This window comes from Mytilus galloprovincialis, chromosome 3 (genome assembly GCF_965363235.1).
Source record: "Mytilus galloprovincialis chromosome 3, xbMytGall1.hap1.1, whole genome shotgun sequence".
Lineage (NCBI taxonomy): Eukaryota > Metazoa > Mollusca > Bivalvia > Mytilida > Mytilidae > Mytilus > Mytilus galloprovincialis.
The window spans coordinates 16,241,021-16,256,586 of NC_134840.1; the positions used below are offsets into that span (position 1 = coordinate 16,241,021).

General features: G+C 29.1%; 1 protein-coding gene across 20 annotated transcripts in view; it reads right to left on the bottom strand.

Moving 5' to 3' along the window:
• The window catches only part of LOC143067267 (muscleblind-like protein 1), a 123,963-nt gene that overhangs the window by 20,996 nt on the left and 87,401 nt on the right, over positions 1 to 15,566 (bottom strand). For 11 of the 20 annotated variants that reach the window (XR_012975899.1, XR_012975898.1, XM_076240377.1 and 8 more), the window contains 4 exons: positions 6,024 to 6,179; positions 4,751 to 4,816; positions 2,848 to 3,048; positions 556 to 798 (listed from right to left, as the gene is read on the bottom strand). Coding sequence is in view for 17 of the 20 variants with exons in the window: in XM_076240377.1 (XP_076096492.1) it covers positions 556 to 798; positions 2,848 to 3,048; positions 4,751 to 4,816; positions 6,024 to 6,179 (666 nt within the window). In the remaining 3 variants the exon portion in view is untranslated. Of the gene's footprint in view, positions 1 to 555; positions 799 to 2,847; positions 3,049 to 4,750; positions 4,817 to 6,023; positions 6,180 to 8,008; positions 8,223 to 15,566 lie in introns of those variants that run through there. The other 9 variants (XR_012975900.1, XM_076240390.1, XM_076240388.1 and 6 more) reach the window with 6 other exon arrangements.

Genomic DNA, 15,566 nt, shown 5'->3' on the forward strand with positions numbered 1-15,566 from the left:
CTGAATGAAACTTATATATGAATAAAGAAAAGAAATACATAACGTTAAATCTTGATCTGCTTTTCATAAATTTTTTGGTGCAAAATTTTTCTAAATAGAAATTACTATAAGAATATGAAACATGGAAAAATATTAAGTTTGGAGCAACCTGGCATGAACAGAGTAGTAATAATAAAAAGCTAAAGTGCTACATATCATAATAAAGCAAAAAATCAAATGCTAGCATGGTTACAGATAACCACGGAAACAGAGTGATTAGAAAGATAACTGTTAAGAACAAGAATAGCATAGACATCATCAGGCAGTGATTGACATTTTATTGCTCAAAAACTAAAATTATTGTCTTTAAAAATTTAATAATTTCTTCAAATTAAATGGTTTTGTCAGTTTCACTTTTTTAGCAAATATTCACATGATTTTATTTTTATATGAAAAAAAGTATTATCAAATTATCTTTTTTTTCTTCAAAATCTTGTAGCTTTCTAATAAAATTAATTATCTTTGTTTCTTTTGAATAATTCACTGCCTTCATGGTGCCATAGAAGGAAACCCTACCAGAGCTTGAGTTTGCACAGCAGCTGTGTTAGCTCGTTGCTGAGCAGCTTTTATCTGAGCCTGCAGGTGCGAAGGAGGATGGAAATATTTACACGATTCCCGTGTACACTTTCCCTTAACGTGATCCATACACACTGTAACCAAGTTGTCAGTCGTGTCTACTGTTACATTTTCCGGAGGATGTGCATAACGACACTCATTTGGTTGTCGCGTGCATGTTCCCCTTTGAAATTCTCGACATACCTGTAAAATAGCAGGAAAACAAAAACGCTTCATTTTCAATCATTTTTTTTTTTTCAGTTTTAGAAAAATTCATATTTTCTAACATCTTTAAAACTTATTTAATAACACTCTGAAATGAAGCATAAATATTACATATTAAAATATCTAAGCAAATAAAATTGAAATAGGAAATTAGCTTTCAAAATAATCTAAACATGTGAGCAAAATTGATAAAAAAAGAAAATAATATTTTAGCAATTGGTCATTTATATTAACATATTTGGCAAAGCTATAAGTAATTCTAAATTAGTGATATATATATAACATTAATAAAAGAGAATTTGAAATGCTAGTATCTCCTATTTCACTATTTACGAAGCTTCCAATAAATTATTCAAACATCACTTTACCAAAGCCAAAGGGCTTTGTTTTTTTTATAAATTTGGTGGACAGCTTTAATACTGTTTTCAATTATTTTGAATCAACTGAATTCAGAAGATATCAAATAGTGTTGGTTGATTATAAAGTGAGTATCAAATATATCATTATAAATATTTTATCCTGAGCTAGTTAACCAAAAAATCTAAGGAAAGTAGTTATAATACTAATGATAAAATGATGCTTTATTTTTCACTAACTATATACCAAGGAGGTAGAAGAAGAATACAAGGCTATATAATATTTGGAGAGATATCTTTAGAACAAAATGTACATACTGATGCAGGTTCTATACTAGCTTTATTTCTTTATATTTAAGAATATTATAATTCATAAAATCTAAGGATTTTTTTCAATTAAAAAAAAACCGAACCAACTGGCAATCGTGTACATTTTGATGTGTCATGTGATTAAATAATAGAATTATTTTATCTTAAAAATAATAACTTATTTGTGATTGGAAAAGTAACATTTTGAAGCACCTTGATTTTTTTACTCATAAATTGTTGTTTCGTTCCAAAATAGAAAAAAAATATATTCCTAAAATTTGTGGTGAAAAATAGTGCTTCAAAGTGCTTATATTTTCCATTTGTTTAAATAAAAAATAATGGTAACAAATGAAAAATAGAAATGAGGTAAATTTGCTGTTAGCTGTTCTTTACAGAATTACACAATACCTGCAAGAATATAAAAATATTTATACATTTACTTATTAATTATTTAGATAGAAATAAATACATCTAAAGATTTTTATTTCAAGGAGTAAATTCAGACCAATATAAGACAAGGAGTTAAGCCAAAACTGGTTTGAGTGCAAATAAAATATTTCATAACAAAATGATGCAATAGACCACTGTATACTTTACAAGAACAAGCTAAGTAAATGTTATAGTTTAGCAACCAAATCAAACAGGCCCTACATACTTCTTATAAGCATCTATGAGGTTAACAAAAGGATATTTTATGAATGTTCAAGTTTACAAAACTATAGTGAAGTTTTCAATTTTCTTTGAGTTTTCAATTTTCAAAGTACAAAAATGTTTGTATTTTTCAATAATGAAAAATTAAAAAACACCACAATTGCATAAAATAACCTCCTTATAGCCTCACTGAACTATAACCTTAACCATTTAGGGCTAGCTTTTCTATTTATAAGTAAACAAGGCAGTGTTTGTTATATTTAATATTTTCAATATATTTTGTAGATTGATTTTTTTTTATTAATCAGTTTGCCCCAAAACAGGCATAAATATTTTTCTATACATGTGAATTGTGTGTAAGGAAAGTAAAAACTGTGGTTTTGGAATAATCAATTCAGACTATGTCCAAAGGAAGCATTATGTGCAAAAGTGTTGATGTCTTCTGAATAGTATAAGCTTCTGTGTAAAATGCCCAACGACTATACACACAATTGCCAATGTCTTTTCCTGTCATACAGCTATCGGCTTTTGTGTAACCTACTTGATTAATTTTATTTTGTTCTTTTATGTTGGGTCACCTTCTTTTATTTTTATAACATAGAAAGTACATTGTATAAGAAAACCATGCAATATTTCTTGCCTACATATAGTTTACTATGCATACATAAAACTCTACGGATACATTAATATTACGATTTCCACATTTGTATACCTCAAGCCGATCCGCCCGTTGTAACTTCTGTTGTGATGCTAACGTTGTAATAGGGGTTGGAATGACGTTTTGTAACTGTTGAGATATTAAATTTCCATCAGATGCCATACTGGTTGGGATGGCACATACTCCGACTGAATAAGGATTGAACTGCATGGCTGACTGTGGCTGTGCCATCGGCTGCCCTACATACTGTGGTGGCTAGAAGTATAATTCAATAACAAAAATCAATATTTCTGAAAATACTCCAAGCATCCCAATGTAAACTTCAATAAGAAATTTATGATGATTCTTCAAATACTGTGAATGCACATCACAGTTTAAAGGTAAAAAAGCAAATAATTATCTTTGTATTAATTTATACATATTTCTATATGAAAAGCATAAAAGGCTGTAGTATAAGCACATCTAAAAGCAAGTATATATATATGTAAATAAGAAAAGCTTAATAATTTAAGATAATAGATCTACTAATTCAAAGTTGTGTATAAAGAATACAGAATCAAGTCAAAAAACAACACAATATTAATTTTACAAACAAAACAAAAATGTATTAAAACAAATTCAAACTGAATTAAAATCAATTCCTTTGGAATTTTCATTGTTTCTTTTCTTGTGTAAATAAAATGGTTTTATTCTACAAAAAATATCACTGCAGTTTTCTACTGATAAACTTTAATTTTGATTATTGTATTTGTTTGCTAAGCAAATGTCAGATGTTTCTAAACTTTTAAGACTAGAATCGACATCAATGGCATGATCTAGCTTGCGGCCATTATGAAACATGGAAGTTAAAAGCACATGTAAAGCCATCACCACAGTTACTAGTCTACAAAAGTCAGTGTGTTATCCCTCAACAGCCTTGGTTCTCTCAACATTAATCAAGGAAAGATAATCCATGCAAGTACTGTTAATTCACAATGTGAAGTGATTATTTTGATTGATGAACAAAAGAAAAAGATGCCCCATTAAATTAAGTTTCAGAAAAATCCTGCAAATGAATAATGCAGTCAAAATTATTATTTTTATGAAATCTTAACACTTAATCCATTGGATGTAAAGTAGATGATACTTTAGTCTTGAAGAACATCATTTATGTTGAAGTTGTAATTGGCTTTAAACTTGCTTTCTGTTACTGTAAGTACTCTTGGATTGGTGTGTTGTTTCTGTTGGGTTTATGCCAGATGTTTATTATGCTTTGTATTTATCTGATGATTCAAACCATGTTAAAAAAGGAAAGTTGAGCTTTCACAAATGTATTTAACCACTGCCTCATTCTGTATGTACCTATAATTCAGTGGTTGTCGTTAGTTGTATTCTGTTATATGTGTTTCTTGGTTATTTATTTGTCATAATCATGCTGTTGGTTTTTTTTTTTTTTAAAGTTATCTGCCCCTTAAATACAAAACAGAGCCATTATGTATTAATTTCAAAAGAGTTTTTCTGTAGAGGGTTTCTTTCTCTAAATAACTGACAAAGGCTCAATAGCACACCAATTTCACATTTGCTAGAATTCAGCTATAAATAAAGGGACAAAGAAAATAATATCAGCCCTGGAAAAAATTTATACAGCAAGTGTTCCACTTTAGCAAGAGATCTCAGGCCTATATATCATTTAATTTAGTCTGACCCTTTAATGAAATAAAATCATTGGATTAATCTCCCTTTATTCATTTTAATCTAAAGTTACTCAGTTTTGTTACAAAAATGAACATAATCATCAAATCATACAGATATATTCAAATTCAAAATGACTACTCGTTTAAAAAAAAAAATATATATCGAAAAAAAAACTCTTCCAGTTCTTTGAATTTGCTTCAATGTCAGAATGAACCAAGTCTGTTTTATTGAAGGAATAAATTGACACACAAAGAAAAATATAAGGTTGAAGATTACCACTAACCAAAAAAGGTAAAGTCTGGCCCTGTAGTATGGTGTGGTAAGGTGCCAAAGGTTTACTGCCTGCTGCCTAATAAAACATGCAAACCAATTAGTCACACGTCAACCAATCAGAGGCTTTGTTAGATACAAAAATCATAAAATAAAAGTAAACCAGCGCCATCTAGCATAGTACAATATTAATTCAGCTATTGTATGTTAAAACCATTTACATGTGTAGAACATATTGCAATAAAAGAAGAGTGCATACACTGATGTTGGAATATTTGTGTCAATACTTATTACAAGGGATTTCATTTTTAATAGTGGTATGATTCGTGCAGTTAAACAGAAATCTTTTAAATAAGTGCATTGTACTAGATAACAAACAAAATGATATGCAGGTAACAAAATCATGCAACTGTTAAAAGTCATTGCTGGCTAATTCTTATATGTTTTATATTATTTAACATGTAGAAATTAACTATGTATTGATTCCATAAAAAAGTCGGCTAAATTATGCCTGAATTATTTCCCTTGGATCACCTACATTGTTAAACAGAAATATTGAACAAGAGAAAGTGTTTTAGTCCTACTATCATTGCATCATCAGATAAACCAGGAATGAGGTAAATTAATCATTCTTTGATGCAACATATCAATCTAACTGTCTTGAAACCTTTTCTTTTATGAAAATCTTGCATATTCTAGCAGGAAAAGTGAATTTGATTACCAACACATGCATAACATAAATATTGAATATAAACTTTAAGAAAGCCATTATGTCTCTTCCAATATGAGTTCTTAATCAATGCAATAAATAGTTTCCTGCAAATGCTGTTTAAATATGACTACTATAAATAAGCTATTAAAGACACATAACTAGGTTACAGTCAATATAGAAATATAGCCAAACTTTTGTTTGAAATGTACTATAAAAGGTATTTATTGCTATAGCAAAATGAACTGTATTATAAAAGTTATTAAGTGTCCACGAAATCAGCCTGGCTTTTATCAGTCTGAAAAACAATCCTACTAAATCTGTTTCAAACAAATTCAGTAACATTTATTAGTTAAACTAAAAAGCTAAGCATAAAATTCAAAAGCATATCTTTTGTTTGCTTAAATCTATATCCATCTAAAAATAAAATTGTATAAAACATATAAAACAAAGCAAAAACTATATATGATTTTTAGCATTGCAATTATTCAATAATATACTAAAGCTATACAAAACTGACTAATTAAAATAAAGCAGAGAATTTGCTGCAGTGCACAAATGAGGGGAGATAACTTACCATCCCAGCTGGACTATACATTATTGGTTGCATTGCAGCTTGCATTTGTAGGTTTTTTAGAATTAAATTATTTCTTCCGTTCTGTAATAACTGTTCCCTCAAATGTTGTGGTGGGTGAAGATATTTACAGGGAGGGTCCTTCCTCTGACATTTGCCCTAAAAAGAAAAAAAAAGAATACATTGTAGGTAAAACGTCAAATCAAAAGTAAATGTTTGTGTCAAAGAATATTTTAATATTTAATTCAGAATACAAATTGAATATTTTATCATATTTTCTAAATTAATAAATAATTGAAGAATTTCACACAAAAACAAAATCCAAATGTAAACAATATCCCCAAAATGATAATAAATACAAATATTTCATCTCCCTGTCATAAAGCAAGCTATTATTCTGTTTAATTATACCCCTCAGTCAGAGCCAATATCACCATGCTTAGTTTGACAAACAGAGCCAAGAAAAGTGCTGTATTATTAATATGTCTGCTAATGATATATTAAATAAAAATTAAAAGCTTCATTGATGACCAGTTTTATCATTTTCATTGATGACCAGTTTTATCATTTTCATGCTTGTAGTATATGTAGCATTTTTTTTTTAAGGCTCCCATAAGTACTTAAAATTTTACTCAATATAAAAAAGAAGATGTGGTATGATTGCCAATGAGACAACTATCCACAAAAAACCAAAATGACACAGACATTAACAATTATAGGTCACAGTACGGCCTTCAACAATGAGCAAAACCCATACCGCATAGTGAGCTATAAAAGGCCCCGATAAGACAATGTAAAACAATTCAAACGAGAAAACTAACAGCCTTATTTATGTAAAAAAATGAACGAAAAACAAATATGTAATACATAAACAAACGACAACCACTGAATTACAGGCTCCTACCTTGCTAAATTTTGATTTTAACTATAATTTGTTTTAAACAACTCTCTTTTTCATATCAAAGAAAAAATAATAATTGAATAACTTAAATAATTTAAGTTTTAGATAAAGTGAAAAGAGTTGATTTTGTTATCAGATAAATCCCTTTCTTACTAAGTTTTCAAGGAAAAACAAGACAGATTTCACCCTTAGTTACACAAATAATCTGGAGTATTTAGACTGGACATTAGATAACAATAATCCTGGCAACACATTTATCTCCATCAAATAGGTCAACAACATACTGATACTTTATATATTATGAAACTACAGCGTAATATAACGAAAATCTAGTCCATTTTCAAAAACAGTGTCATTTTATTAAACTTTTGAATTTGTCTCTCCCCTCAAAAAGATCAGTCTACCAAAATCCATATTTTTAAAACAATTAGAAATAAATAAACTATGATAACAATTTCTATACAGACCCAATAGTGTAACTGATCTCCTCCACCCCCCAAATTCACAAACATTTCTTTACCAGAGTTAGTTTTGGAACTATATTCATATTTTACTTCACTGTTGAACTTTTAAAATGGAGTTGGTCATTTTCCTAAATACTGAACTTTCTTCAAATGGTTGCAAAACAGTTCAAATCCCTTCAATACAGTTCCAGGTAAAATGGAAAAGCAGGAAAGTCAAAGAAAAGATTTTTAATTTTGTATTAATTCATATTACAAAACTTAAGTTAGGGACAACATCAAAAGATTGATGTAGGATAAAAACTTAAATCAAATAGTTTGGGGGTGGTGGGTGGCGGTCAACATTGCTGCAAATTTTGTTAATCTAAAATCGATTGAACATATATCCCTTTTGGTCAATCAATTTTTCCCAAATTAAGTTAAGAGTAGGGGTGTGGGTATCAGTGAATTGAGTTTTTTATCCTTCATTGAACTTTTGATGTCTTCCCTTAAAATGATGCTGATCTTTATTTTTATTTAGACAAATATCCCAAGAAACTGAGAATTCCATTAAAACTGACAAATCTAAGATGGCTGAATAACATTCAATAAACAATCAAATTTGGACTAACAACTCTCATATTTACCTCCATTTTTAAGAATAAAACTCTTAGTTTACAACAATATTCAAACAATCACTTCATTGATGAATTAATTCCAGCAATTAACAAAAACACACAGGAATATTCACGTCTAAATTTCAACAAAATAAAATCCGTGATTGCTAAGGCTGGATCTTGGGTAATGATATCTTGACCTGTGTTAAACACTCAAATATGGTCATTGTTTAACAGATTGATAAGAAACTTGGCAAGCTTACCTGTTCAAATAATGCCCTATCTCTATTAAAAGACCAGTTACAATTCACAGCTTAAGTTTATCGTAACTTTACAATCATTTTCATTATAAATATTATCAGGAACAAATCTTGTCCAAATACAAAAATTATCCCAATTTTGATTGATTAAACATATCTGATAGTGCCTTGGATTGAATGTATAGTGTTTTGTACAAGGTTTTTGTTCAAATTCATAGTCAAGGTATTTATCAGGGGTAAAACTAATCAATTTATAAATTAATGAGTTTGACACAACACACATAAAAGTTAATTCAATAGGTGCCAAGGGTTTTAATTGTGTATTGTAATATTATTGATCATTAAATTTTATATTGAGACCTTTCTGTGAAGTATCTAACCCACAAACTTAATTAAAAAGATTTTTTTTCAAGATTATTGTAATTGCATCAGGAAGGCAAAACAAACTTTGGCCAAATCCCTAACCTTTACAGTTACTTTGTCATGACAGTAGAGCACCACTTTCAAATTGGTATGTATTTTCACTTTGAAACTTCAATACTAACTTGTTAATACTATTACAAAAAAAAAAACAAAAAAGGGGGGACATCTTTTGTTGTGAAAGAGAGAAACAATAAAAAATTTCAATTTAAAAAATGACCTCAGGTCACCATAAAGTTAATTTGAAACAACAATCCACATAACAAATTTAAAAACATTTTTTGAAGGTCACAGGTACTTTTATGTCAGATGTCAAGTATGATCAAGGTGATGCAGGTCATATTAGAATAATTTTTGTTGTAGCCACTATACTGATGGTTTATTTACTTTAAATCCTCTTAACTAATGTAAGTTAATTTTTTTTAAATGTATTTTGGTCTCTTCATACATGTATAACACAAATTACTTCAGTTTTATATGGGTTGGAATACAAACAAGATTACCCTTGAACTTTTTTTTCAATAAACTGTAAAATATGTTTTCATTAATTAAAAACCAAAATAAATGTAAAGTTCAAGAAACCATAGAATTTGTTTTAAAAACAATTCAATTAAAATTTGTCAACCAAAATAAAAAGAACCCAGTTTATTTGACAAAATTTGAAACCAGCATTATATCCCTGCACTTATTTGTGTGCCTACCTAAGAAGGATTGCATTAGATTGTATCCTGATCTGTCTAGACTATATGTAAATAGTAGGTTATTTTCTTTTCATTACATTTGTAAATTGAGTCCCAATCATAATGTGGATCATAAGATTTATATAACAGTGCCAGGAATAAGTCTGTTGCAGCTTCCTAATCAAATTGACATTACATGCGACTCACATCTATTAGATTTTTCCAACGCAACAAGTAACCAAATCAATGCATCGTACAGAACATTGGCTTAATGCATGTCTGCAGTCAAACAACAAAACAGAATTACAAATAGCAATCAAGTTGAGATGAAATCGATTTCACAAGTATTACCAACCTCCATTACAACAGATAAACTCCAGATCAATCAGATTATCTGTCTACCAACTGCAGCACAAATAACAAATGATCAAATTCCAGGACATTTAAATTAAAACTTTTCTAGACTTATTTTTTTCTGATATAGCTAGATCTGCATCATTTATAAAAAAGTCAACAGATCCAATAAAATTCAAAAGTCCATTGTAGAAGCAATTCGGAAAAAAAGTGCAAACGATAATTACTGGTCAACAAACCTAAAGATAAGATAACATCCAGTAAAATGGACAAATCAACTGTTTCACAACAATATAAGTCTATAATACCACAAATTTCATTACATTTTATTCACCATTTGTAAACCTTTTTTCCAATAAAATACCATTTCACATAAACGATCCTTCTTGAAAAAAAAAAAAGAATATTTGGACCTTCAACTTTCCATCACCACAGATTTTATAATCTGTATAAAGAAGAATCTCCTTCAATGACCTTCTGTAGGTATATATATATATCCATCACCACAGATTTTATAATCTGTATAAAGAAGCATCTCCTTCAATGACCTTCTGTAGGTATATATATATATCCATCACCACAGATTTTATAATCTGTATAAAGAAGCATCTCCTTCAATGACCTTCTGTAGGTATATATATATATCCATCACCACAGATTTTATAATCTGTATAAAGAAGCATCTCCTTCAATGACCTTCTGTAGGTATATATATATATCCATCACCACAGATTTTATAATCTGTATAAAGAAGCATCTCCTTCAATGACCTTCTGTAGGTATATATATATATCCATCACCACAGATTTTATAATCTGTATAAAGAAGCATCTCCTTCAATGACCTTCTGTAGGTATATATATATATCCATCACCACAGATTTTATAATCTGTATAAAGAAGCATCTCCTTCAATGACCTTCTGTAGGTATATATATATATGTTTTACATTACTTTATAGAAATTAATTCATAACAACTCTTTTTTCACTACATCTTTCAACAGCTGCAGCTATTAATGAACAAATTCTGCAAATTCTTTCCAAAAATTTATCAATCCCAAGATTGTGAAATATATATTGTCTAAAACCTTAAAATACATTACATTCCCAAAGTTTTTCCAACATCTGTTGAAAGAATTAGACATCAAAGCTGATGAAATATTTTGAATTGTTACTTTCAAAATAAGTAAAATTTTTGCAAGCAATCTCTTTATACAAGTAGTTTCAAGGTTATTACTAATCTAATATTGACTTTTCATTTTCTGTTTGAATCTTAAAATAGCATATGATCTGATTCACTTATAATCAAAATGATATTTTTTGCTTTGCCACAAGAGTATACACAGAAGGCTAATCTCTTTTGTAAGTTGGAGTTATTCCCCTTTTACTGTAATCAGATACTTATTAATCAAAGTTCTATTTCTTCCTAAAAAAGTTACTTAAAAATTGTTCCCAAGAAAAAATGTATTGCATGCCTTTGATTGCTATTTTAGTAACTTGACTTCATAAATAACAAGACTAATTGCAACAATGCTGAAACAAATGACAGATATTTATTTGGTAATCGATATAGATTGTGTAGGAATTAATACTGGCAATGTGATATAGTCAGAAATACGGCAGACTTACACCTCCATAAAGGAAATGAAAGCGGATGTCAAGTCGAACCTGAATTATGTAACTTAATCCTGCCACATTGCTCAGATCAATAGTAATGGAAGAAAAGCATTAAATGGATTGAAAAATGTCATTAGTTTTGGAGTGCATTATCTTCTTGTCCTTTAGACTGGGTTTTCAGAATCGTCATTCAGCCATAAATGTTGATTTAAAACTTTAGTGGTTAAAATAAAACTTCAACTTCACACCACTTTTTTATCATCCAAAATAAAATCATTTTATCAGAACATCTTGTACTTTAGAAAATAGCAAAAATGGTATTGAATAAAGTATATTAAACCCATGGAAAAACAGGTTTTGAAACAAGAAGGAGACTTATTAATTTTTTAGTAATATCTTTTAAAACCTGATTCAAACATTTAATGATTTGTCTTTAAAATTTCAATTTTGCGTTCCTACAGCTACCCTACCTAAATCCGACAAAAACCTTTTCTAGCTGAGCAAATAGATTGACTTCCAGCAACTAGAAGCATCTAATGCATTATGTAATTCTCGTGGGATCCAAGATTATACCAGTTTTGTTTGTTTATTATAAATCATGTAAATGCATGACACTTTTAAATAAAAATAAAAAATAGTCTACAAAATTAAAATGGATAGTAAACAACATTAATTTTTCAAAGCAAAAAAAAATATGACGGTTACATAACTTAAATGACAACACACTGTCAAATCTACATTAGAGAGAGAGAGATACATAGCTTGCATCAATTATTCGTAACAAGTAAACAAGATAAATTATTGTAATTTAATTCCTGCTGTGTACGGGAGAAAAACAATAGATTTTCCTCGTCATGATTTGATTGCCTTGACAACAGAACACAATCTTGAATTCTTTAGGTAAACTAAAGATGGAACAATTTCTTTTCTTCAAATTATCTTTAAATGTTAAATATGAAGCTGAAGAAAGAATGTGGATGCAGTTTCTGACTATATTAACAATTATCACTATTTTGTGCATTTTTCCTTTGATCTTTTTTGTGATAATTTTCATATCATGCTACTCGCTTGAGATGGAAAATTATCGCTAGAAACTAAGGAGGCATGTGGCATTGCTAATGAAATGAAATGAAATTAAATTAAATTGAGAATGTCTTCATAGGTAAAATAGCAATAAGCAGATTATCATTGGTCATTGAGATGATCGGAATGAGATGTGTTGTTTAATACCGTTGTTTAATTGAAAAGGAGTTTCCTGGTCAGTTTGAGTTAACTCCCTTTGGACATTACTTTTGGCTAAAAATTCCTACAACACCCAACTTCTCAATTTTTTACTGTACCTCGTTTTTCATCTTTTCAAACTTAATTTTCAATGTTATCAAGTAGTTAAAATAAACAAATCATTGAGATGGCATCTTATCTAGTGTCATGCCAGGAAGAAAAAAATCGACACACTTTAATGCCTCAACAAATTTCAAAAGCCAAACTGTTTTTAATATATAGTCTAAAATTACTTTCACTTATCAATTTTTAAAGATGTTTTGTAGAGATAGCTCAGTTATTTTTTATGTTACATTTACTGTTGAAACTTGATTCTCCAGTAAGAATATTTTTGCAGTAATAAATGAAATGAAGAAAAGATTTGTTTTATAACTTAATATCTGGTAAATCCATCAGTGGAAGAATAAAATGTATTACATAATAGTCACCAGTATGACTCAATATCACCATACACATTGTGTTAGACATTGTTACAAACATTTTATTATCATCAAATCTTTTATTACTTGACTGAAGTCATTAAAGATATCATGATATCTCTGTCTTTGGAAAAAAATCATTGGTAACTTTCAAATCACTAACAGATGCCATTACTTTTCTAAATTCTGAAAGAACAGAGTGTACTGACCATTTGTTTAGCTTTCAACTGGACTTTCAACTGGACAATACATGAATCAATATGAAGAATTGCATATAACCTGTACACATTGCTAGCAAATAACTTGTACATATGGTTAGCAAATAACCTGTACATATGCTTAGCAAATAACATGTACACATGGCTAGCAAGACTAACCTGTACATATGACTAGTAGAAAGTTTATCCTTGGGATTTTCTTTCTCACATGATTTTTCTTGTTTTTCTTTACTTTGGCATTTGGCCTAAGAACAAGGGAAGATGAATTACTTGTCACTGACAAAGATTTAATTATTTATCTTACTAAAAAGATACACAGTCATTTGTTTTCTGTGATGTTATTATGTTAAATGAATTGTACTAGATAAAATGCACTTTCTGTATGCAATATGATTCATCAAAAAACCGCAAGGCCAATTAAAATGATATTACCATGTATAATAAACGTCAAAAACATTAAAACCTCCTATTGAAAAGTTTTCCCAAATAAATTAAATCTTGTTTTGACTATTCAATATCCGTGTTAGTTGAAGTACATGTAGACATGTTGGCAAACTACCCAAGGTTGGTAGATTCTATGAAAATTGACCTGTGCTCTCTTATACAATGTCAAAAACTCCTTGATGGTCTGTTCCATATTATTTATTTATTTGCATTAAAATTCATGCATATTATATTTAAATGAAGTCAGATACATAATCTACTACATGTATTAATTTTTGAAAAAATTAAAAGCAAAATTTTGAATTCATGTGTCCATGAAATTAAAAAAGACCGTGATGCATGAGGCCCAAGACCACAATTAATGACCCCGCTTTTCGTTGTCCACGAATATAGTTCCTTTTAATTAGAGTGTATTTTTCCTTAATTTTTTTTCTTTCCCTTCCTCACTCATTTCTTAGATTTTTTTGGGTGGAAATGAAAGAAGAGAGGTAAAATAAAATTTTGGATATTGTATTTAAACTGATTTTGATATGGAATGAGTGATTAGGCCAAGTGCAAAAAGGTAATATTTACAGTTTTCGGAACATCTCTTGACTTGTCAATAGGGGTATGGATGTGTATTGGCTAAATTTGTAAAAGTGATTGCTTCAATCTTTCTGAATTTTGGATATATATTTGGACTAGGACTATACATTACACACACAAAAAATTTGACAAAAGTGCACGGTGCAATTTTTTTAATGATGCAAAACATTATAAAGAACTGATAGAGAAATTAATTGTGGTCTGTAGCCATGAAATGAATTATCAACGAGCAAAAAAATAGTAGATAACAGGCTAGTATTTGAACTTGGAATTATTTTTAATGATGGAATAAGCATAATTTCTTGTGCTTGAAATTTTTAATAAATTCCATGTTTATATCAAATTGTATAACAATCAGTGACTTATAGTGATGACTTGTCATTGATGACCACAGCAATAAGTAGCCATTCCCTGGATAGGTAATCAATATCAGAGTTATTCTCCATCATGAATGAATCAAAATTAAAGATAAATAATTTCACACCTTGAGACAGAGGGTTCCATTACACACCCCTCCCCTCAGCCAAATCCACTCAACAAGTAAAAAATTAAAATGATAACATTTATCTCTCAAAGGAATCTTTCACTGTGCAGTTTCAAATTCATAAATACTTTAAAAAAAATTCTAATAGATTTGGTTTAAGAATTATATTATTAATTTTTAAGCAATATTAAAATGAGATCCTTTAAATTTACAAATTCTGCAGATACCTGACACTCAGTTTTAGACTGTCCAAGAGATATATTGTGGGAAAGAGTAAAATTTGAACATAAGATATTGATTGATTACACCAGATGATAAACTAGATAAATGTGTCCAATAAATCTCAATCAGTGTGAAAATTACACACTTGTCTGTAAATAAGTTTACACCCTGGTGTGAACAAGGCTAAATCATTCTTCTAAAATTGGATATGAAAGTGGACAGTGCTTAATCATTCTTCTTAAACAAGAAACAAAAGTGGACAGTCTTACAAATGGTGCAATAATAAAGGAGATCCATCTTCTGAGAACATATACTTAGTAAACTAAGAAAAAAGTTCTCAAGCTGTTGTGTTAGTCAGTTACATTTAGACAATATGTTGTCATTTTGATAGTTTGTCATGCAAAAAAATAGATTGTGACAGCATGCAGTAAATCACATGTGTGATTTGAGAAAAAAAAAACTTCAAAATAAAGGAATTTGAATTTGTAATTATTAAAACATAACTTATAGAGCTGCAATAAAATTGATCTTGTATTACCATAAAAGTCTGTCAAAATAGTTTCAAGGTTATAGTAGGATAATATTAACTAAGCTATTAGTTCCC